Source organism: Bombus pascuorum, chromosome 7, assembly GCF_905332965.1.
Source record: "Bombus pascuorum chromosome 7, iyBomPasc1.1, whole genome shotgun sequence".
Taxonomy (NCBI): domain Eukaryota; kingdom Metazoa; phylum Arthropoda; class Insecta; order Hymenoptera; family Apidae; genus Bombus; species Bombus pascuorum.
The window spans coordinates 11161541-11186564 of record NC_083494.1 but is presented as its reverse complement, the minus strand read 5'-3'; the positions used below and the strand labels follow the sequence as shown (position 1 = coordinate 11186564).

The following is a 25024-nucleotide window of genomic DNA, read 5'->3' as shown; positions in this document are numbered from 1 at the left end:
CGAGATTCTGACATATTCGTCAGAACGTTAATTCGACAGAAAATGCATCCATCGTAATCATAGCTACCAACAACCAGCGAATCGTCGATATTCATAAATTTAGTCGAGTTTGTCGCGTCATCCACGATCCGACGTGTTAGTCCCTGTCGCGATAGTTAAAAGCAACTGCCAAAGTTCGTACGTTTGCTCTTATTTAACAAGAGCATAATCGTGAAAGGGAGTACCGCTCCAGATTGTTCTATCGGAGGGAACACGTGTTTAATATTACGCTTCCCGATATCACCGGCTAAGCTTGTCGGAGGAGACTGAACCATGGAGGGAGGTCATATTTGCAAGTTAAATTAGAGTAGGATAAAAAAAAGGGCGGGAATATGCGCAGCGTGCAGGCAAAAGAAAAGGGGATTTTATCAAACTTATGGCTCGGTATGGCAAGGGTGAAACTTGAAAACTTTCCTCCTTCCTGCAGCCCTCCCGTCCGCTTTTCACCTCTTGGTCGGAGCATCCTTTTGTCGCTCGAGATTCATAAGCTTTTTTTTCCGGTACCGTTTCTCCGCAATTTCAGCGGAGTGGCCTCGCGTGGTCTCGAGACGAGAGCACGGGAATTCACCTGTACACGAGGGTCACGAAATCAATTCTGTGTCTGCTCGTGAATTCAAGGAGAGAGGTTTGCCAAACTAAATAAAAGAGAGAGAGAGAGAATCTGGTCGCGTCGCAAATTAAACGAACGCACCTGACTGGCGTTCGCGTGATCGAAGCTATTGTCGCCTCGGTGGACCCTTTTTCCCTGCAACACCGGATCTATATTGTTCAATTTGACCTGGTTGTCGGGTGCACCAGCCGGTTTCAAACGCGCAGAGTGCTTTTCAAGCGAGATGCCATTATTTAGGAACGTGTGTAACCGTGAAAGTAGCGAGCGACACACGAGCGGTTTCCTTGAGTTTTTACCTGACAATTCTTTCCTGTCTAGCCTCGATTCGTCGTTGCTTCCACCGTTAGAAATTGTCGGAAACCGATGAAGAATTATCGTTGTCGTACTTTATTTTTCTTGTCTAACTGCGCGTATCACTCGGGATCGAAATTTCCACGGGGCCCGGATATTCCGTCTAGAACGAGAGATTCATAACGAGCGTTAATTTTCGAGGCAAACGACGACGGGGACGGGCTCTTTAACGTTCAGCGAAATTATTTAACGGAAGACGAAACGATACACCCTGGCGGCTTATTAAAGCTCGGATTTTCCGGAGGAAACGGGAACCGTCGAAGAAAACGAGGAGTAGAGGCCAACGAGAAGAAGTTGAAAAATCTACTTCGCATCGATTCCTCTAACGAAAATCTTGTTGAGAATTTCTGGCAGCAGATTCAACGTCCCTTAGGTAACGAGCGGCATAAATCTGCTAACGGGGTTAATTCGCGTTTCTTTCGCTCGTCTAAGAAAAGAGAATCGTTCGATGTTAACGTACGGTCCTCGCGAAAGATTATGTAAATATAGGCAAAAATATTAGAAAACAAGAGAGAATATTTCGCCACGTTCGCTATATGTCGCGTGCAATTAGAAATTATGCCGGTACAGGCTCCTTTGACCGCGAAATTGCGGTTTCTCTACGATGTAATATTTTACCCAGGTTTTTCCGTGGATGCGCGAACCACCGCAGGTCAGACAGGCTAGGTCTTGTTCCGATGCACGCGGTTCTTCTATTTGCGATACCCTACCTCGTTGACGGGAGATGATGCACTCACTTTAATCAGAAGTCTGGTTCGACCATGCCCGAGGCAGCGTACGGCTCTCCTAAATGTTACGACGACGAACGCGGTCACGGATACGCGTACTCTGCCTCTGTGGTATATACTCGCGACGTGTACAGCGTTACCTGGCACTCCGCTGCAAAAGGAGAAGAGAGAGCTGGCAAAAATGACAGACCATTTGGACGAGTTATCGGGAAGAGCAATCGCGACGATCTTTTGCTTGATTTTCGCGAATATGCGTATCGATCGAACGGTAACGGTGATCTTGCCGCAGTCACGTAACTTCTTTACAAAGATATCACGATGCATCGATAATTAATCGTCGATAGATCGTGCAATTCGGACACGCGACAGTGGCGATCCGATGAAGCGGTGGATTAAAACGAACGAGGGAAATAAAATCGCAGACTCGGATTACTAGGAGGCGCGCACTCTCCACTAGATATCCACTTCCTCTTCTTCTTTTTCTCGCGTTCGGAAAAGGCTGAAGGGAGCCGTTAAAAGCGACGAGCCAGCGGTCGAATTACGACGGGGAATGGATTACTGGAATTTATATTGGAAGTGTATCGTTCGGAGGACTCGATTCGAATGGCTTCCAGCCGTATCCTGGTTGACGATATCAGGGACGCCTTTATGGAAATGTGGAAAATTCCCACCGGCGAAATAGCCCGCGCCAGTTATCGACCACCGGTGCACCAATTATTCGGCCTTTCTATCATGAATATAAAAATAAACGCCCCGCCTCGTACGGCCCCTGTCATACCGCTGAGGTGGTAGGACGCGTAGGGTGCCAGAAAAATACTCGGCGTTTTATTTAACAGTGCGTTTATTAACTCGACTGGCGATTCCACTCTCGACTCTCGATTCGTGCGAACTACTGTTCAATCACGATTGAATTCTTAATCCGCTTTATTCCCTTTTGTCATCTTTCGATATACCCACTACGTACGATAGTGATCACGTATGTCTTCTTCCGAGTATTCGGCGAAAGGACCATGGGGATATCGATGGCCCTTAGTCCTGTCGGCACTTATGCTTTATCACGGTCTTGCTTATGTTTCGTTGATCTCTCATAAACAGTTTTTCAGCGATGCCATATCGACGAAACCTTTGGAAAGAGAGTTATCCTTTTCAAAGTTCCTCTTTTCACCTCTCGCCATTTTATCGTCAACCGTTTTGTCCAGGCTCATTGTACTCGAGACGACAAACTCACAGAGTGGCCGCGTGAAAACACGTAGGAGTACCGTTTTCTATGCGTTCACCGGTGCGTAAGACGGCCCCTGAAAGCCTGCAATTAAACTATTAAGCGACGATTGTTTCGTTCTTTGTTTCCTTCGGTGGTGTTTCACGCGCCGGACAGCTCGTTGCGTTTTCCCTTTTTCGGAATTCCGGTGCAGTTTGACACTCCAACCAATAACCGTGACAACTGTGCGAAAGGTAACCGGGTCTAGGGCTGCGAGCCTCACAGGTTCATTACGGACGCTACCGTTACGAAATCGTTTTTATCGCGCGACTCCCTGGCCACGTGTACTCGTATCTGCTCGTTAAATAGACAGCGCGTAAGTCCCTGGGAAATATGGCGCGCCGTTATTGCTTGTCTGCCTTTAATAGAAAATTGAATCACTTTCCACCGGTGAATAAGCGACTGCGCTGCGTGACGCGATTAGAAAGTCGAGCATCTGGCGAGATGGTTCGCTGTTAACCCTCGGAAATATCGTGGTTCGTTCACACGGGTACACGTGAAATTCTTCTCGAAATGTTTTTTAAACCGATACATCGTCGGGCTTGTCGACGAATAAAAACTATATTGCACGAGCTATTCAATTTCTGCGTTCGTCGCTCGGTCTGAGGATACACCTACCCATATCGTATGGATTTCTACGATTCGAGAGATAAATGAAAGCGAGGGAGGAAACGAGGAAGTAGAGCAACGAAAAGGAAAAAATGTTCTTATGCAGAAATGCAGTTTTTGCTGCCACGGCCACCGTACGATTAATAAAAAAATTCTTCGAAATTCCTAAAGATCGAGAATCTCTAATTAGAAACGAAAAGACCTTGCAGAACTCGGTATTCGCTAAACCCTAAATGCTATCCCCCTAAATGGATTTGTAGCGGTACATCAGTCAACGGAAGATTCGAATCGGAAGACACTCATATTGTTTTGCCTTGGAGTGCCAACGCTATTTTGCTTTGCTAGGTTCAAAGGTAAACGAACTCCAGACAAAATATTATCGCTGTTATTTGTAATCGTCGACCGGAGTTACGTTTGAACCTTTTATAATACAACCGGTCGATACGAATAGACGAACGTGTTCTCTAGGACAGTCAAAACAGCGAGACATAGCGAGTCACACAGTCGAGTAGCGAGTGTACAATTGAAGAGAATCATTGAGCTGCGACGATTACGACCAGCATACACTATCTCTGTACTTGTACCTACAGTGATTTTAATATACACCGACTATTACAATTATATCACTCGTCTCTTTAATAAACCAACCAACACGTTCGATAATCCACCTGAGATTCATCCCCCGTTAGAGGCAAATAAGATCGGTCGGAAATCATTATCGCTGTTATTTGTAATCGTCGACCGGAGTTACGTTTGAACCTTTTATAATACAACCGGTCGATACGAATAGACGAACGTGTTCTCTAGGACAGTCAAAACAGCGAGACATAGCGAGTCAGTCACACGGGCGAACAGCGAGTGTACAATTGAAGAGAATCATTGAGCTGCGACGATTACGACCAGTATACACTATCTCTGTACTTGTACCTACAGTCATTTTAATATACACCGACTATTACAATTATATCACTCGTCTCTTTAATAAAGCAACCAACACGTTCGATAATCCACCTGAGATTCATCCCCCATTAGAGGCAAATAAGATCGGTCGGAAATCAAATACTACCAGGCTGGTTGGCGTACATTGGCGTTCAATGGCGTTCGATATGTCCGACCGGGTTTCCTGGCAAATACCAAGACACCATAGGGCGTAGTTCCTAGGGCGTAGTTAGGGGCCAGCGGTGGTGATCAGTATGCCAGTGGTCGGCCAGCGAAACACGGGTTGGAAGATCGGTCAGTATATCTATCGGCCCTGACCCTCGTCAATTCGGCCTTTTCCCCTCCTCTTCCACTCGAACTATTAATATCGTTGATAAACTGTTACCTAACGTCGTCAATTGCCGTGTATTTCCTTCCGACTGGGTACGCCGTAAGAAACCATTTTCCCCGCGTTCGTTGCGTAATCGGTTCTATTTGTGGTTTTACGTGGGGAAACGGATAACTTAGGGTGACGCTTGAGATTGATATGGATATTGGATCCGATAGGATTTTGATGAGATTGTTTTTTGACGCGGGGTCTTGACCAGACGAATATCCAAGTGGATTTCGATGAGTCCGTGTCGAACATCTCATAAAGAACGGGGCAATTTTCTTCTCTTTCAAATATATCGAAACTTGGGATTTATCGGTGGCGGATTTACTCGTGTAATATCTCATCGATTTATCATCGGATGGCTAGCGAGGTAGAACGGTCCATTTTAGCGAATGTTTCAACTGGTCGGTTTTTGTTGCTCGCTGGTCGCCACGCTAGACGCCGGCAACGCCAAATGGAATTAAACCGAATAAAACTTGCATCAAAATACGATTGGATTTTGCCAAATGGAAATATCGGGTTATATCTAATTTTCCAAATTTTATCTCGTCGAAAATGGGAACGTTGTTAATCGACCACCGTGCGTCGTTCGCGTACAATTGGCTTTTAACCGAACGATTGGTTTCTATATTACCAGTCTCGCCTCGTCGTTTACGTTGACATTAATTTTCCAAAGAGAAACAATTTCGCTCGTCCGTCTCGTTTTAGCAATCGAAACAGGAACGAAAGTTTCGTGTTATGGTTGATTCCGAGGCGAGAATCGTCGATATCTCTCGACATCGAGTGGTTTTCCTCGAGCCATTCAGGAAACGGGCGCACACTGACGGAAGGATTTCCTGCCGACCGCCGAAATTTATTCCAAACGCGTACTCGCCTACCCTGACCCTACCCAAGTCAGGAAACTAATCGAAACTGGAATAAAGAAACGAGCACGAGGACGTAAGAAGTAGCCGCTAACCGTATAGAAACGAAACTAACGAGAATTATTAATAAAATAGCCGACGGACGTTAAATTTAATCTTTTACGAGCAGCCGTCCGGAAATTTCCGAGTGAAATCGCTTTGGTTTCCCAATTTTCCATAAGTCGTCGTTAAAATCGAAATCTCTTTGGAAGAGGGCATTAACAAACGAGCATCGAATAAACTCGCAGCGACGGACGGACCCACTTAGAATAATAGTCGCTGAGCCGTTTTAATAATAAAATCGATCAGAATCAGACGGCTTACCGTGTGGAAATAGCCGCGGGAAAATTGCCTCGTAAAACAGGGGAAATTATGATGCGCGTCCGGTCGACGTTCGATTAAAACTTGCGATTATCGTCACTATTCGTTATCGCGGTCATTAATCCCTGTTTCCTAAAAAAACGATTTTTCGGCTAGTTTATTCGGAACGTTGAAGATCTCTGGTTGGAAACCGCGTCGCGGAAAAATCGATGAGACACGCTGAAAAGCGTCAGCTCGGTGCTACGTTCTCTATATTTCACGATTTTTCCTGGAATTTATACGGCCTTCTATTCGTTTGGTCGTTTTCATAAATTTGTTAGAAGGGATTCGACACCGAGCCCGTGTAAAACTTCTAAGGCTGCACGTCCAGAGAGAAAATTTATGTTTATTTGATACATCCTGTACCGCGACCTTCCATTCTGTCCACCAGATCCATCGATGGGGAAGCGTTACATTTTTCAATCATTTATCTCTTGGTTTATTACCATTATCAGACTTGCCTTATCCTTTTAATCCAATCTAACTTTATCCCCGTTTAATCGATAAACTTTATACGGTTAAGAGTTGTGATTTACCAATAGCAGCTGTTAAATTGCCGTACCGTGATGAAATTACTGCGTGTAAAACGATATTGTTCTCAACGATTTGGCTCCTCGGAGAAATCAGCCCGACCGATGGAATTATCTAATGAAACACTCCCGCGGCGTAATTGCACCGGCCGACAAACTCGATTATTCTCTCAGCCGAAACACCGTAAAGTGGCCGTAAAAACGGGACTGGGTGGAACGAGAAGACGAGTGAAATTCGTGGAACTTTTCTCCGAGCCAAGCGCTCGTTACCATTTCCATCGAAACTTTTCGATTAATCAATGCCACGTTCTCGATCGCCCAAAGATATCCCACGCTCGTCGTCGTCTATCGTTCGCAACTTTTCTTTCGAACGCGGCGCCTTTAACGACCAGAGAACTTGGAACGCGATGCAACTTGACGCTCGGAACGTCGCTTCCGAGTCGCATATCGACCCAACAGTTTTTCTCGGTTGTCGTTCCACCGTGGAACTGCAGGAACGCGCTCACCGATGACAGTGGCGGACGATCGCGTTGAGAAGTTGGAAAGTTGGGAAATTGCTCGCTGGAAAAATGACCGGTCGCGAAAGCGAGTTTCTTTGTCCACGGGCGCACTAGTCATTGCCTCGAGTCTTGCTTTGTCCGATGGAAAAATTTCTTCAATCGTGGACGTCGAGGAAATTGAAAAAAATCGGACGACGAAAGCGAAAAGCGGTTGGGTTTGATCGGCCGAGAAGTCGACTCTGTAACTATCCTCGCATCCACAAGATTTATGATTCTCATACCTGACGACCACGCTCTCTCAGCTGTCTCGTAATATCCACTATTACTTCGTCGGACTAATAACCATTATGCTTCGTCGAATATCACGGCTCAAGGGATTATCTCGGCTTCTGAAAACACAAAGAAGTGGCGAGTTTCCGTTAGAGAGGGTTAACACCATCGAACTTGTGCCCGTCAAGGAGATGCTCGTTCTCTGAAGAGGCGTAATCGTGTATTGGCTGTTGGGATATTTAGAACGCAGACGGATTTCGGGTTTCCCGGCCGTGGGAAGAAATTCCAGGGGTGAATTGCCGAAAGGCATTCCAACGTACCTGCTCGAAGCCCCCGACCTACCTTCTGCTTCCTGTCCGCAGAAGAAAGAGATACCTTTTCAGGCGCTATCCAGTTGCCCTATGGTGTCGCCGAGAAACGCCTGTTGACATAATCGTCGTTGCTTTATCGCCACGATCTAGTACACAGAAAGCAACAGGGGCCTGAAAAACCGTGTTTAAAAGTCCGGTCGGGTTAGTCGTTCGCGGGTCTGTTACGCGGTGATGTACGTGTTATTCGTCGCGCGTTACAGTTTGCACGACCGACTCGCGCTTGATATTACCGACGTACAACTTCACCCGCGAGATTTCCGTTTCAGTTTGCGAAGTTTCGAGTTCTACCAACGAACAAGTGTCGGATCGATCGAGACGGTATTACTTTGTTTTATGCAGATTGTGGAAACTACAGAATTCGTTGCACGGGGTAGTCTCGGGTCTTTTACTGTTACAAGTCGTAAAGTTTAATCTATTCGAGTAATCTAGTTTGTTCGAGTCGTTCAATTTATTCGAATAAACGGGAAATTTCTTTAAGCTTGAGAACATACAAATACACACGTTGGTACGTAACTTCGCGAAAAAGCTAATGCAGAGGGAAAAATATAACAGTTGAGATCGCAATCTTTCGATGCACAAAGTACAGCCCATTAGGGATTAGTCGGTACTCTGTGTATCGAAGTGGTGAATCCTTGGATGATAGAGGACCAAAAGCCTCTCTGATTGTAAATGTTACAGCCTACTTCGTATATTCTATTTATAGTATTGCCGTGGTCGGACCTGGGGACGATGAGAGTGTTTACGTAAAAGAACTTTGATAATCTGGCAAAGAAACGTGGGAATATGGACGTGGTTTATATAACTGTTAAAAAATTTGATATAGAAAAATTGCATTTACGAGAAATCTTTTGACAGCGAGTGAAAAGTATGGTAGAAATTGATGTCAGATTACCGAGGCATATTCCATACGAGGAAGAACGAGTGATTTGTACGGTAAGATTACAGCTTTCGAGGTTTTGAATTCAGTGCAGCTGCGTTTCAAAGAGTTCTAGATGAAGTGGCTATCGTGTGATAAACGTAAGCTCGTTGTCAATAGTAACTGCAGGATGCGGAATTTTTGTGACGACATTAGGGTTGCTGTCAGGTAATTAATTTGTAAGACAAACTTACTTATTACCGCGCGAAGATCTTAGTAAAAGGCGTTTAATTGCGTCAATTTTCGTCGGATTATTTCTACGTTAAGGTTCTAATTTTAAGACGCCTGGTCGAATAATTTATTAATAATTAAAGTTATTAGAAAAACTTTGGACGAGATGGATAAATCGAGAGGAAAATGAAGAGATCGTTGGAAACTGGTAATGGGTAGTTCGTGCCTTTGAATCTTTCAGTAAATTCTTCTTCTTTCGATACTAAAAGCATCAGAATTATTAAGATGAATACACACGAAGCAAAGAAATATCGGAGCTGCTAGAAGCTAGTAAGTAATAGGGTTGATTTTAAACGGTAGTTAAACTCTTCTTTCGCTATCAAGAGTCGGAGAACGATCAAACAGAAAATACAGACAAACGGAAGAAGCATCGAAGGCAAATGACGTTGCAACAGTTCATTTCGGTATACGCTCGACGAAGCAATAATTAAGTACGCGGGGAAGAAACAGTAATTAAGAAGCGGGTGCAAATGGCCAATGTGTCGATATCGATCGAGGGAGGAGCGCGGGATTGAGCAGAGAGGAGGAGGAATGGGGTTACGCGGGATTTGGAGGCACGTAAAATTTATATACAGGGTGACCGCGTCGCGTAACGACCCTCACTTCCGGCCACGGCCCGTTTCTACGTCGATTGCGATGATTCCAGCTGTTGCACGGATTTACCGAAAGCTGCACCAGCACGCCGTTACAGTCGGCCGCCCTAAACGAGCCCTCCGGCTATTGTCTTGGAACACAATGCGCATGTTGTCACCGGCAAATTTTCGTTCGAGCTGTGCCCTGGACGTTTTGCATCCGTGCCGAACACCGCTAACTTTTCGCAACTAGGAAACATACCGCTCCACCGGATGCTTGGAATATCCATCCCTTTCCGGTGATATCGATACCGGCGCTCGTGTTTTACACGTCAATTAGCGTTATCGACGCTAATGATTTTCGAGCTGCGCGTCCACTCCATAAAATATGAAATAACGTAAAAGCAATGAACCAATTGGGATTTGTGTTATTATGCAGAAAAGTGGGATATAAATACTCATCGAGCGATGCAATTATAATTTGTAGATGCGTTTCTCTCGGCAAATATGCGATACGTTACGATCGAAAATGATGATTCATCGCGAATCAATCGGATCTGTATTCCTTTTCCTCGTCTTCTCGCCAGCTAAAGTTAGAACCGTGTCGCGGTTTGTCTACGGAAAATTATTATTATACGAAGCCAAGAATCAGTACGAAAGAATGCGATAGTAGGTACAGTAAGAAAGGAAAGAAAGAGAAAGAAAGGAAAATATCAAGAAGCGCGACACGACGCGAAAGTATCGTAGAGGTTCGTTTTGAAAGTGAATAAGCGTCCAGATAAAAAGTTGACATTTTCAGCGTATCGATTTGCTAATTTAATAATTCCATTTAATGGATCTCGGCAACGTGGGAAAATGTCAAAGTATCGATCTCTTTTTAATATCTACATTTGGGCGTTGCATACAGGTTGATTTGCTCCAAAACAGACGAGTTGATTGTCCCATTAATAATTTTGAGTAAAACCGACAGGTATCCTACATTCCATATTCACCTTACTCATACAGATATTATTCGAAATAAGAAGGTAGTTGTGATCGTGCTACGACATTCTCATATCTAACTTAAAGGCAACAAATCCAAGGAATTTGTGCTGAACTTTCTACGATAAAGTTACGTATTCATCATACGATATTTATCATATACCAGGTCCGACCTGAAGCTTTAAAATTTACACGTTGGTCGCACGTTTTCACAGATTTGTTGACAATATCGGAGCAACGTTGCGAAAAATCCGAGTTCGCTGTAAAAGATACTCTCCAATTTGGTGGATTATAGCTAAAAACAATTGGATTCGTTTTACAACGGTCGTATAACAGCGTGACATCTAGTATTTCAGAAAGCACGCCAGATTTGCAGAAGACTGGAGTTAGGCTCGTGGAAACGGAGAGGAAAGACCGGCGCGATTTATACAGTAGCGGACAAAAGTTTAAGACGAAATGGAAGAAATAAATAATTGATTTACTTTCCATAAAAAATATAAATACGGTGTTCTACTTTTGGTATTAACTAATTGTACATTTGTTTGTACACTTAGAAAAAAAATTTCATTTTGATATTTTGCTCAATAGCTAAGTTATAAAAAAGGAACGAAATCTGTATAATATTTCGTCGGTCAAAAGTTTAAGACTATACAAAAAATATTAATTTTTGGTTAAAAAATATACACAATTTTTGTTTAAATTCAATATTTTGTTCAATATCCGTTATTTCTTATCCCTTCGGTACATCTTCTTGGCATAGAATCTATTAATTTTTTATATTAATCTACCGTAATATTATTCCAGGCTGTTTCAATCGTAGAGTAAAGTTCATTTAAATTTTTCGGTTTATAACCTTGTACTGTCTTTTTTATGATGCTTCACAAATTCTCGATTGGGTTAATGTCTGGTGATTGCGACGGCCACGGCAGCACGGTGATATTTTCTTCTTGAAAAAACTGTTTCACAACCCGAGCCGTGTGCTTCGGATCATTATCATTTTGAAAAATAAAATCATCACTCATATTGTTGCGTGCAAAAGGTAACATTGTGTTCTTGAGTATGTCCTTGTATTGAAAACGGTCCATAATTCCATTGATACGACATATCGGACCAGGGCCGCTTCGAGAAAAACACGCCCACACCATAACGTTGCCACCACCATGTTTAAGAGTTTTTAAAACGCACTGTGTTTTCAAACTTTCGCCAATTCGACGTCTAACGTACCGTATCCCGTCAGAACAGACGCGATTGAATTTCGATTCGTCAGAAAACAATACCTTTTGCCAATCTTCACTTGTCCAATGCTTATGAGCTTTAGCAAATGCAAGTCGTCTTTTTCGATTCCTAGAACTCAGCAGTGGTTTCTTTTGGGGTTTTCGTCCTCTTAAGTTAAAGTCTTCTAATCTTCTCCTAACAGTTCTAGCACTAATTTGTGTATCGTTTTCATAGTTTATCTCCGCAGCAATATTATTTGCACTACGAAAACGATCCTTTTCGCTCAATCGATGAATCCGGCGATCCATTTTCGGTGTTGTTTTCCGTGGTCTTCCGTTTTTCGGTTGATCGCAATACATGCCTGTCTTTAAACATTTATACCAAGCTTGTTTACAAGCTGTTTCTGACCTGTTCACTATATTTGCTATTTCGGTGAAGGTTTTACTTTGCTTTCGCAGCCTTACGATTTGTTCCCTTTCGTTTTCAAGTAAATTCTTTGATTTACCCATAGTCTGTTCCTACCTAAATGAATTTTAAGCAATAAAAGGTACACTAAACAATGATTTTGACATTCCAGAATCAAAATGTTCAAAAACTGTACTCGTACTCACGTTTTACACAGATCGTCTTAAACTAATGTCCACTGTTTCCAAGTGCTAGGCGGTAACTAACTGTTGTAACTCCTACATTGTTTGTATTTAACAACTGACTGTCTGAGGTTACGAAGGTCAAACATACAGCTACGTTATTCCAAAGAGACAAACCGAATAGAAGAACAATATGCGTATAAGATGTTTGTAATCCGGTTTACAAATCATCGTCTTAAACTTTTGTCCGCTACTGTATGTGGACAGGCAAGTTTTCAAAGTAAAATATAACCAAGAGCCGTAGCGGAGACGGCGCGATAATTTATCGCCGGTGTCGAGCACGTTAAACAAACTTTATTTACGAGGATCAAATTGCATCGGCAGAGTTCCGTTCGCGAATCGGTGTAACAGAGAGGAGAAAAAAAGACCGAAATCGTGTACAAACATTGATATTAACTCGTCGACGGGAATCGGGGTCACGGTTTCACGTACGCACGTACTTCGCGTTTAAAAGAGACCGCACGCGTACTCTCGTACTCACGCATTCTTCTTCTTCTTCTTCTGCCACGTATATCATCGCGGACACGTGCGATCGATTATGTCGATGGAATATGGATAATAAGCTTCGTGACGAGGTCGTCCTGCTGTTCAAACGATGAAAAACTTTCCCCTGGGATCGATATCGCAGCTAACCGTCTCGTTCTCCGTTTCGTTTCCTTACGCCTTACGTAATTCGGCATGTTAGTTTTCCAAATGAAACGTGGTAGCTCGACGATCTGATCTCGTTAGGTCGAATCGTAAAATAGGTTTAATTAAGGGACAATCTGCTCCTATCAGTTACCGACACTATGCCCTGATTAATCGTTCTTGAACCTCGGTAGTAAAGCGGTCTAACAGTTGCACGGAGTTTCCACCAAGGTACAAGAATTGGAATTACAGTCTGATTTCTTCGTTAACGCGGTAAGATAAATCACCGAAACAGAAGCAAAGTCGAACTAGATAGGTAGATTAGGAAAGGTGACAAGGTATAAACGGCGAGTTAACGCCCGCGGAGAAAGGAACGGGACCAAGGAGCACGCGAGTAACTTCACGTCTATAATCATGGTTCGCCGGTATCTCGGTGGGAAGTTTTACGAGGCGAGATACTAATACGCTTTTAGGTCGATATCGAAAGATATTACAGGCATTCGCAACAGATGCTTATCGTTCACGGTTCGTGTTTAATCGTGGACCCGATCGATCCCGATAACGAGTGAAATTACAGGTTGCTCGCGGCTGCATGCGTGGATACAGAGATGTACTCTCGAAAACCGTTCTATCGAAACTTGGTAATCATCGAAACTTGAACGATTAACTACATTTGGTTGGTTGCGAACGGTGAGTAACACAGCGCGTGCTTTTGTCAACGCAAAGCGCAATTGCAAATGTAGCTGGCATTCGTCAAACTTTGGCGTAATCGATGTCTGGCTGTTTCTATTACACAAACGGATTTCGCGTTAATTGGATAAAAGATGCCCGGTTAATTGGCCGGTCCCCTACCGCGAACCAGACCACGAGGAAACAATCGGTTAGCTGGGAATTCGGATCGTTTCGTTGATTTAAATAGTCCTTTCCCAGTTATTTCGTACCAGGGGAATTATTCTATCGACGAAACGCAGAGCTTCGAAACCTAACGCGAACTAACCGCTCTTTTCGTGTTTCTTTTTCCTTTTCTTTTTTTTTCCTCTCTTTTCGTCGATAGCCTCCGCTTCTGTCGTTCGTCAAAAGCCCGTTAAGATGAAGTAGACGCGGCGGCACGTATCGATGTTCGTAGCCTCGAGGATGCTTCGGAGAACGCGTCCGAAGCCATCCACGTAAAAAAGCCACTTTTCGTCAATGAAACGTATCTGGCCTCCGGATGATAAGGGCAAACGCGTGGAAATCGATTTCTCTGGGGCTTTATCGCGTCATCCCGCGGCGATCTTTCAACGACACCTACTAAAGAACGAAATCTATATCCATTGATCGTCGAACGAATCCATAGAAATTGGCTTGGCTCGAGACGGAGGTAGACGCCGATGTCTATAGTCCAGGGTTGTGGCGATTGCGTGCTGTTGTTGTCGTTCCATCGTCACGTTCCTATAGTAACCACAGGCCATTGTTCAATAAACGCTGAATTATGAGTCAGTCCCTGTATGTAGCCGCCGGTCGAACTCTGTGTGACGCGCGTGTTCGTGACGAAGCGCCAGGGCCTTTTTTTCTCTTCAACAGGGGTGGCCACGTTCAACGAATCAGGTGTTTCGTCAAAAGTTCACGTTTGCTTTGGAACTTTCACCGACACCATCGTCGGGACGAACGAGAACGGTGAATTTTACCGACGTTCTCTCATATTATTTTTGCTCCGTGGTCGCGGTTACGCGATCGATCCTATGCTGCATCGGTTTTGAACAAACGGAGCGCGATAGTCGAGCATAGGCGGACGCGAGTTCTTCTTTGTCCGCGAAAAGACGCCAGGAAATCGGGTACTGATTAAAGGAATCAAGGTAAAGGCCGGGTCGAGCTTCGGGCCACGTATTTAAATATCAAATGCTCGCTTGAAATGTAGGTCGTAGAAATACTCGCCCCATTGTTTCGCTCTCAGCCACTCAAGAATTATCTTCGCCGAGGGGGAGGAGTTTATGGACTAGGAACCAGAGGCAGAGCATAACTGGGAAATAATAATATTTAACTTGCTCGCAATATAATTTCATTGCGGGGAAACTAGGTTCCCAATTCCCGCCGGACTCGAACGAAATTTCAGTCGATAGAATTAGAGATCGCTCGTCTGTTCCAACTGGTGAAAAATCACGACACGTTCGGCAATTCTTCCGTGACGTTTAGCCATCGCGCGACTAAAAAGCGAGTGACGCTCGAGTTCACTTTCGTTTTCCCGCGAGTGCACGAACGTCCGTCACGAAACGTCGATTCGTCGATGACGCCCAAAACGCCATTAGATTCACTTTCTTTCCCATTCTCGGCACAACGTCACGAGATCGTAAAATTCCCGCGAAACTCCACGAGTGCAAGAGAGAATAATCGTTGTCCATTTCGAGGAAGGACCCGTTTGTTTATTTTTCACGGCGAAAACGAACTGGTGAATAGGAGAGTACAAGAGCATCGACTTAAACCATACACAAAAGTCCTATTTTTTCCACACTGCAATCAACGTGGCTCTGTTTCATGTCACGACAGTGGCGAAGACTGGTGTGGTCCGAAGACTCTTGTTCGTCCAGACCCGCTGCGGCACCTGCTGCGAGTAACGAGCGTTTGTCCGCCCGTGAATGCTCTGTTTCCTGTTAAGAAAAAAAGGCGGACGAAAGAAAAAGAAGTAAATGACTGTCAAGTTTTGTCGATCGCTCACGACGGCACAGCATTGTGTCGCGGACCGCGAGTAATTAAAAAACACGCATTTCCACGGAGCGAACGGAAGCAGAAAGAACGCGGGAATAAAATGTTTCTTGTCAAGCAGCGAGAGAACAGAAACAGAGAAAGAGAGAGAGAAGCTGAAAGCGACAACCGGTCGTTTAAACGGTTCGGGACGCTGCGTTCGTTCGTTTCCCATTAATTTATCAATCAACGTTGGCCGCGGGCCTGAACCTCGCAATCTACCGATAATAAAATATTTCCCATTCCCTATCGACCAATGGGCCCACGTTTCGGGCTAACAGATTCGAATGGTGGAACGTTTCATTGGAGCGGGGATTCGATATGGGCTCCTCGACGCTCCTGCTACGAGTGCAATTATCTTAATGATTTCAGTCAGTGGGTTTAATTAACCGAACGTTTCGGCGCTCGGCGTAGATACATCCACATTTCGGAATTACGTGGATCTCATTGGGAGATTATCTTTCAGCCGCATCTAGCTGTGAGTTTCCTTCGGCGCGCGACACTGGTCTAAGCGAGTTACCTGACAAAACTATTTAACGATGTCGCGATCGACGGGTTAAGAAGTTCGGTTGGGCGTTCTAGCGACGCGGTTTAAATTAAACACCGAGCAACTTTCCCCTGTTCACGACGGAAGCCACCGCGATCGTAACAGCGTGGACGACCGAGAACGACCCGTGATCGCTCTTCGAACGTCCTAAACGATTATGGATGACGCGCGTTTTTGTGCCCCCGACTTTCCTTGCAATTTGTGCTCCGGGCACCACGGAGAATCACTTTCTCTCTTTTTCTCTCTCTTTCTCGTCGAGAGTAGCTCGTTTCCCACAAAGTTTTTTCTTCGAATTCTCAAGTAGACGAGGATCGCGTTTTCCTCACTTCTCCGATCGATCCTCTCGTTCTGTTGCTCGTCCTACGCAAATCGATTTTGACATAGTTGGAGCGGCATAGTTACACAGGCAGAAATGATAACGAAAGCAACAGCAACGCGGTTAATACGCAAACCGCAGAGCCGCGTAACCGGCTCGACGATATTTCGAGTTTATTTCGCTCGTCGGTGGTTTCTCGCGCGGCAAAAACGACGTAACGAGGCAACGCTCGCGTTTGGTCGAAGGGACACGCTCGTGAATGCCGTTATCGGATTACCGTGCGGTCGCCTGCTAAAATATTCGCTGGGAATAATCGCATAGAACCGACCGATAATTACCGATTACAGATCGTTCCCTGGATCCGATCGAGTTCTGCTAACGACATAAAGAGTCGTGAAATTCGATTATCGCAAAAGTATTTACGTTCGAATACCCGTGCATACCCGGCGTCGTTATAATCGCGCTATTTCGTAAAATTAAATCACCGAAGGGAGACTTCCAAGTTATTATAGAATATTTCGAACGCAAGACCGGCACCGGCACCGTTTCAGCGCGAATATTACGCGCTGCACGTATCGGGAAGTTTCGTTAATTAGTTGGCGAGAATTTCGAAATGCGACCCAATTTTCACGCGAGCCAGAGTTGCACGCGGGCGTAGAGACTTATCTTTCGTCTGGAAGACGAAAGATCGCGTTGAAAGACGGTCGTGGAATCGGGCGAAACGAAATTATGACGTTTCCACGAGGCAGGAATTCGACGGAGGAAGGAAACGTGATCATTTTCACTCGCTCAATTACACGCTTCCATCTTCCCACGTCAATCGGCGAACACGCACGAGCTTCCAGCCCTGCGTGAAGCCTTCGATCCAAGGTTCTTCCCAACCTACTACGTCGAGATCCGACAGATCAGCGAACTAGATCTCGAAGAGATGTTACGCGATTCCGAGATCCTCGAAAAACGATAAACACGAAACTGTCTTCATTGTGCATGGAAACAGATATGGTTGTATAGTCCTGGTAAACCAGAGACGATGACGATTGTGGGAAGCAGCTACGAGAGCGAAGGTCTGTTTTCCTTCGACTTTGGAAATTAGGGGACCCGGTCGAGGGTCCTAGAAACTCCTTTGTTTAAGGAATTCTCGTGGAACGCGTTTCGAGTGTCGTGGGATTGCTTTCACCGTACATTATCGTCCCTTTTTCCAAGAAATCCTCCGAGTAGGATGCAATTCGGCTTCAATCAACTCGCTTCAATTTTGATAATTACCTCTCCGTCCCATTTTTGGAACGGTCCAATTACAATCAGCGATGAAGTATGTATAGAGTCGATCAATGGAGGCATCAAAAAGGCCGGGGAACACAAAGAGCAACGTAAAAACTGGTGGAGCAGAAATTGCTGGAAAAACATCACCGACCCAATTGCCGGACGAGTAAATTTGATAACGATTTTCAAGAGCGATCCACCCTTCTCCGGGAGAATCGCTCGTTCGCGCGTTATCGAGCCACGATCCACGTCTTTCCTCGATCCCATCGATTTCGTTCTTGTTATCGCGATTAATGGCATATCTCCCGTGTACGATACGAGCACGAAACACTTATGTAAATAACTCGTATCGATAGGAGCGCGTCGAGTGGAGGTGGAGCTGGTTCCGTTGACATTTGCGCGCCATTCATTATCCGGACAAGCTAACTAGCATAACCTGTCTCTGGTCGCTGGTCTCGTCGTGAAACTGGGTCAGAGGAAAGAAAATTCCTGGAAATTCTTCTTACTGCGTTACCTGTTTTTCGGTTTTCTCTCGGACGATGCTATGCAAGTTGCGCGAAGGAAATGATAAAATTTCTTCTCCGATGTCGAATGGTTGTTCGTTCCTTAGCCATGATTCACGAAACAATGAAATACGCCGAGTCGAGAAGCCAATTAATCAGCGTGTACCTACTTAATTTTACGAGAGGGAATTTACGCTCGCGCGATCGTATCAAACCATACAAACCAAGTTCCACTGTATTACTTTTAAAATAAATCGCAGGCATGCTATAGCGGCGAGCTGCAACGCCGAACACGAGGAAAGTTATGGAAGATCTTCCAAAATAAACCAGGAACAAACGAAGCAGCGCGATGACGCGGTGCGGCTCGAATCGCAATCGGAGGATAGACGCGAGCGAACCTCGTTAAAATAATGTTCGCTGAACGAATTTAGCCTGTATTCGACTGTCGTGTATGCTCGTCACGGCGGAAAATTTCGTTTCGGCGGGCCTTTAACGCGACATTACTTTTTTATCGTTTCACGCGCATTTTTGTACGGTGCACAGCGGGTCGAACAACGGCGGAAAACATGGTCGCGCGGTTCAGGAGAAAGGTACGGACAGATTGCGCGAAATTTCATTGCGCGCCCGGTAAAAATATTAGCTGTCGGCTTTTCGGATCCCGCTGGCCGAATCCGCTTTCCCCAATCCATTCGATAATAAACGGTCGACAAAGCAATAAGCCGCTCGAAATCGTTATACAGATATAATCGAGCTTTGTGTACTCGTTGTTGGCGTAATGTAACCGACTGAAAATTTGCCTGTACTACGCGGATCGCCTACAATACGAGCATCGACAAATGTTCGAGTGTTTTGTTAACAGATCGCTCCAAAAACCTATGCTTCTCCGTGGGAAAAACAACGACAAAAGAAACTGAAAGGAATTGGGGGATAGAATTCCGAACGAAAAAAAAGTGTTCTTTAAGAAAGGATAAGTCCCGGTGATTAAAGCTCGGTTCTTGAAAGATTAAAGAGTCTTAAAACCGGTAACCTGACCGCGTATAAGCCACCTAGCTACGACACAGCTTGCAGACACGCGTTCTAGTCGAACGGTTTGATAGAAAACCCGTAGAATTACCTTGGTTTTCTCCATTTCAAACGTCATTTAGATTGCTTGAATTATTCATCGGATTACGTGGGCCGGGAAGGTGGTCGACTTTGATGGAACATGCGGGCTTTTTTTTATCGAAGGAAGACCTCGGAGTTGCTTCGGAGCAACGAAAACGAACGGGAAACACGGCGCGGCGCGACGAGTCGCGTTCAGACCGGAAGCTCCGTAATTGGAGAGGACTAACGCGAGTGTTGGCCTCGAAGGCGTTGTTTAAACTCCGTGGCGCGACAAAGTTCACGTTGGAAATTGCGCAATCGCTGCGACAATGCGAAGAACGCGATCCCAGTTAACGAACCTGCAGCTCTCTCCTGGTCTCTCCCACGAACTCGCCTGGCACATTGTCGATTAAACGAACCTGCCGAGCTTCGCCACGAAGTTTCAAAGCTTTCACGAGTCGATCGAATCAATCTCACGGCAGATTTTCGCACCCTGGTCACGGCAACCGGTTACATTCTTGCTTAACACCTTCCTTCGCCATTGTTTCCTCTTATTTCCTCGCGTAAAGAAAACCGTGAATCATCGTGCGTAGTCGTCACGCGCTTTACGACTTACGACGGATTGTTTAGCGAAATCAAGGAGTTGCTTTAGAGTTTAGGTGGCCAGGTTTAGTTGAATTTTGGATGTTCGTGACTGACGTAGCGCGAGATCGATCGTCTTTCGCACGAAGTTGCACGTGTTTAGAGACAAGAGAAGGCTATAGAGGGACGTATGTTGCCCTTACAACGCTTCATTATGCAGGCCAATCCGTCTGGCCGACAGCATCGGGATTTGAGCAGGCGAATTATGGAGCGCGTTAGGTGATTGGAATACGTGCGTCATAACGTAGAAGCCAGATGTCTGCAGCATCGGCTACTATGCGTGGAATTCGTTCACCGTCTCCCTGCGCATTGTACAACGTTTCGATTTTTACAGCCACGAATATTTTCGTTCCGCCGACTCCAACTCGCACGAGATGCAATTTTAATTATCCACGTTTTCCAATTGCACGCGCGATCGCATGATTTACGGTTACATAGATATACGAGGACAAAAAGGAAACGTTCGGAAAGATTTATTCAAATCGGAAGTTGCAATTGAATAATTCCATCGAACAAAGGCGGTACTCCGTAAAAATTGGCCAACTTTACTTGGAGACTTTCGTAAATAATTCATATCCACCGTGAATAATATACAGGGTTGCAAGCGAACCGTTATTTTTATCCGTTGAGTCGAGATGCTCGTTCGAGATCCAGTTTCACCGAGATGCTACGTTTTTCTCAAGAACCAAGGGAATTACACGACAGGAGAACCGGGGACGTACGTGTAATTAACCGTAGCGTGTACGGAATGATAGTCTACCGGCCGGAACCATCCGTTTCGCGTGTGTTTTCTTATCGGCGTTTTTCTTCGCCGTCGGCCAACGAGGAGAAAGATCCCCTAAATTGGGGTAAGAAGTATCTTCTCCGCGATATCTCTGCGATATAATGGCTGTGAAAGTTGAAATAGCGTCCCGTTAAATAATAGATAGTAAATATATATATACACCGCGAAGCTCGTTCACAGATTTCATAACCCAAATATCTCCAGCTACTATCGTCCATAATGGGGATGGCTTAGATAATTCGCACGATACGATTAACAGTGTCCGAAGAGCAGTTGGACGTTCCCAGCTCTCCACCAAATCCACGAACAATGTATATCGTTGCAACATCGTGGAAGAATCGAGTTAATCCTAGGCAAGCCGAAAAATCAACATCCCGAAACGCGCTCGATCGAACGCAGCACGCGCGTTGTCCTGCTGGACGCGAATCGGCGCGCAAATCGAATTACACGAGGCGTTTCTGTCCGCGCAGAGGTTTATGGCTGAGTCTATCGCACTGTCGGGCATAATATGCAGCTGGTGGAGGTAATTCGTCGGTCCCGGGGATCCGATGAAGATCCTAATCAATTTAATTCGGTTTCTGTCCACGCATCCCCCGTGAAAGTTGCCGGCTAGCCGGTAAGGGAGTGCGCGGCGCTCGACGCATTTCGGTGGTCGGCCGAATACCGCCGAATACCGAAGTCGAACAAGACCGAACGGAGCCGAACAGAGTCGAGCTCGACGATGAGCGCGGCTCGACACTCGCGGCGGCCGCAAAGCCACGCAGTTGGTCGACGAGCGCGGCACGGTGTATTAACGGACCAGTTTCCTCTCTTTCCTTTATCTCTCTTCTCTTAGTCGCGCGTCCTTCGAGCTCTTTGCCAGCCTCGTGACAGCTGTTCAGCCGGCTCCGATGATCCGCGAGACGATCCACGGCATACGAGGCAGGAGCGGGCTGCAATGGTTCACAGTAAGCCAATCATTCACGGTTTTGATTTCGACACGTTAGCGATGCGCGAACGTGACACGCGCGGTGTTTCTCCCCAGAGGGGGTGGTTTTTAGGTATCCGAGGCTTTCGAGAGACTGCGTGAGATCGCCAGTGTAATTTGTACGGATGATATAGGTCGGCTACTTTTCCGTGGTCCGGTCGTGTCGCGAAACTGGCGATAAGGCCGAGTCGATGCTATCGCTCGGAGAACGATAATTCAATGGCTATTGTCCGTGTTCTACTACGTGTGTAATGCATCTGTACCAAGAGGTTTTGTACCTGTAGAGCAGAGCTAACAATATCGCGGCTTTATTTCACGGGCGGATACAACGTGACCGTTTTGTATGCATACGCTCTCGCGTTTAAGCATCCGCTCTCTTTCTTTGTCGACTGCGTTTCTCTCTCTCTCTGACTACCCCTTTTCGCCTATGTACTTTCACGACATTTAATTACCTTGCCAACGCATACAGAAACTCCACATCCATCCAAACTTTTCAGTTTACGATTTCCAGCTGTCCTATATTTTCTCCTAACTTGCTCGTAGCTACCAATGTTATTACTGCTAAATACGCTTTAAGCTCGAAAGCCTCGGATCTCGTAGTCGCGGCTGTAATACACCGAAACACGAGTTTCGCGTAAACGTTATCCACCGCCTAAACGGCTATGAAATACAAAGGTAGCCAAAAACTAGGAGAGACTGTTACGTTTTAATCGATGAACGGCTCTGGGAAGGATTCGCGAGGGGTGACTTACGACAAAAACTTGCCCCATGGTTCTGTCAGTCGGTCAGGGTCATTGGTAATCAACGAGTTTTCTCTTCCACACGCGAATGTCCATCCGATATTTTTATTTCCTGCGATATCCATTACGTAGAAACGATGACTAAAGAAGAAACGACGAGCGATCTCTGTCGAAGATCGGAATACCGAGCTCGTTGTTGGTCATTGGCCTGATCGAAAGTAGCTTAATTTAATCTTCTTTCGGATTGCTTAAAATTCGGTGAGTCGATCGAGAAAGCTTTTTAATCGTGATCATGAAAAGGTGATAATAAAAGGGAGTCCCGATAGCGAGTCGGGGAAACCTTTAATAGAAGACCTACGGGTTACAGCGAATAGGAATATCAAATTTTCAAGAGATAAAGGCTAGAAAGGCCGATCGTGCCAGTTTAAAACGTCAGAACGTTATTTAGATCCCGATATATACGATGAACGGTGTGGCCCGTGCCTCGATTCCGTTCTCACGTTCACCATCTTCCCCAGGAATTTTCCTAATCTTCCTTCTCTTCTGGGCAGATAAGATCTTCGTTTATAGTCTCTGGACACGTTCGATGCTCGATTAATCTTCGATTTAAAGTCCAATAGATTACACGAAAAACCGTGCTACGAAATGAACACGAAAGTCTCCGCGGCGAATTAACGGAAACAAGCGACACTAAAATTATCATCTTCGGTTCGCTTTTGTATGTTGGAAAGGGCGATGACGACGTAGATCGATATTCTTACGGAGCTGTTTCGATATCGTCGAGTCGTAGCTTGAACCTAATATGGAAAGGCGCGAGATCGATCTGACAAGGTGACTTTGTCGCGTTTCTTGCGCATTTTTCCATTGCCAGTTGACGAGTTTCTATGCTCCACATGGTACCGTGATAAGAATGTACAGCAAAGGTTCTACACGAGGCAAGGCGAGCCTCGTTTCACGGTTAACAATCTTGTAACGTCTCTCGAGGAAAAATAGCGGGAGCCATTGGAAGTCGTCGGTCTGCCAAGCTTGGCCGCCGATTCCTCTAAATGCAATTACTCGAGCAGTTAATCTTCCAAATCGATCCGTCGGTCCTCCAAGGATCGAATTTCTTTCTCCTCTTTTCGACTCTGTCGTTCCCAAGTAAATTAGGTCATATATTTTTGTACCCGACATTCAAAGGGAAGTTTTTAAATTCTTTATTCAACAGATTCTCGTATTCGTTCGCGTAGCCACGACGCGTTCCGCGTGAACGTGTCGAGGTTCGCGTATTGCTGCGACTAAAAATTCGCCTGTTCTCCGATCCAATTACGGCGACGTTGGAGCGAAATTCTTCACTTTATTGCTAGAAACGATTCTTCGTTCACGACCCAAGTTTTTTTCACGAAACTTCGATAAGCCTTCGTTTTCGCTAGAAAATAGACACGGTTTGCCTGGGAGGCGTGTAATGGAAAATTCACCATCTCCTCTGTAACGTTGTAACGCGGAAGTTTAACGGAATCGACGAAGGAGAGCGTCGGGTTTTGTTTTCAAAAGTCGTCGTGTTCTTTCGACGTCACGAGGGCTGGGCACTCGGATCGTTAATTAAAATTCTCGGCTTTTTCTCGCACGATATGGAACAACATTACGCGCGGACCAGCCCCCGCCCGAATCACCTAATTTCACGCGCCACGGATATTAAGCGAGCTCGCGATTCGCCGCATTTTCAACTTCTCCCGGCAGAATGCATCGCGTAACGAAGAAAACGCTGAAAGCGTTTCTTTCGCCTGCCATTCCCCGGTTATTTGCCTCTCGGGCCGCGTTTTCTTTCCGCCCTTCCGCCACATTAACCGCGACAACCGAGTGGTAATTGCGCAACGCGATACCAACGCCGGATAACAATTATCCGAGAAAGCGAATTTCACAATTGAATATTCTTCTCGGGGATTAATCCTTCCTTCTTAGGGCTTATCGAGTCTCGAGGGCCACTCGCGTTCCCCTCGACAGTCCGAGGCGGCCAGTTTAAGGCCGCATTAAAGAGATTAGTTCGCGTCCAAGAGAGCCAACCTACGCTCTCTCTCCTTCTCTCGCTTCCTCGGTCTCTTTTGCTATCGGTAATTCGAAAATCCCGGCGTCCCTTTACCCTGGAGGCGACCGTTCCTCTTACTTATCGCCCTAACGAACCAAGATGAGAACTTTCGTCCCCGTTGAAAGCCGAAAATCGTGTTTGTCCAGTGGACGGAGCGCTCCTCTCTTCGCCGGCGCTGTGATTCGCCATCGTTGCACGAATTCGGTAGTATCCGGCGGCGGTAGCAAATCCAATAAACTTTGGAAAACCTCGATGGACGATAGGATAGGTTTCGGGAAGAATTCACGAGCTCGTGAGTCTTTTCTCGAAGAAAATTCCAGGTTTATGGCAGGTGGAGTTATTATCGGATTAATTAATGAGCAAGCGAAAC

The 25024-nt window shown here is 45.5% G+C and overlaps 1 protein-coding gene across 7 annotated transcripts in view; it reads left to right on the top strand.

Annotated features, from left to right (window-relative positions):
- LOC132908757 (putative uncharacterized protein DDB_G0271606) overlaps nucleotides 1-25024 on the top strand; it is a 106984-nt gene that overhangs the window by 30491 nt on the left and 51469 nt on the right. For 2 of the 7 annotated variants that reach the window (XM_060963067.1, XM_060963063.1), the window contains exon 1: nucleotides 21629-21829. The exons of the other annotated variants lie outside the window; for them this stretch is intronic. In XM_060963067.1, coding sequence (XP_060819050.1) covers nucleotides 21773-21829 — 57 coding nt within the window. In that variant the 5' untranslated portion in view covers nucleotides 21629-21772. Of the gene's footprint in view, nucleotides 1-21628; nucleotides 21830-25024 lie in introns of those variants that run through there. 7 annotated transcript variants of the gene reach the window in all.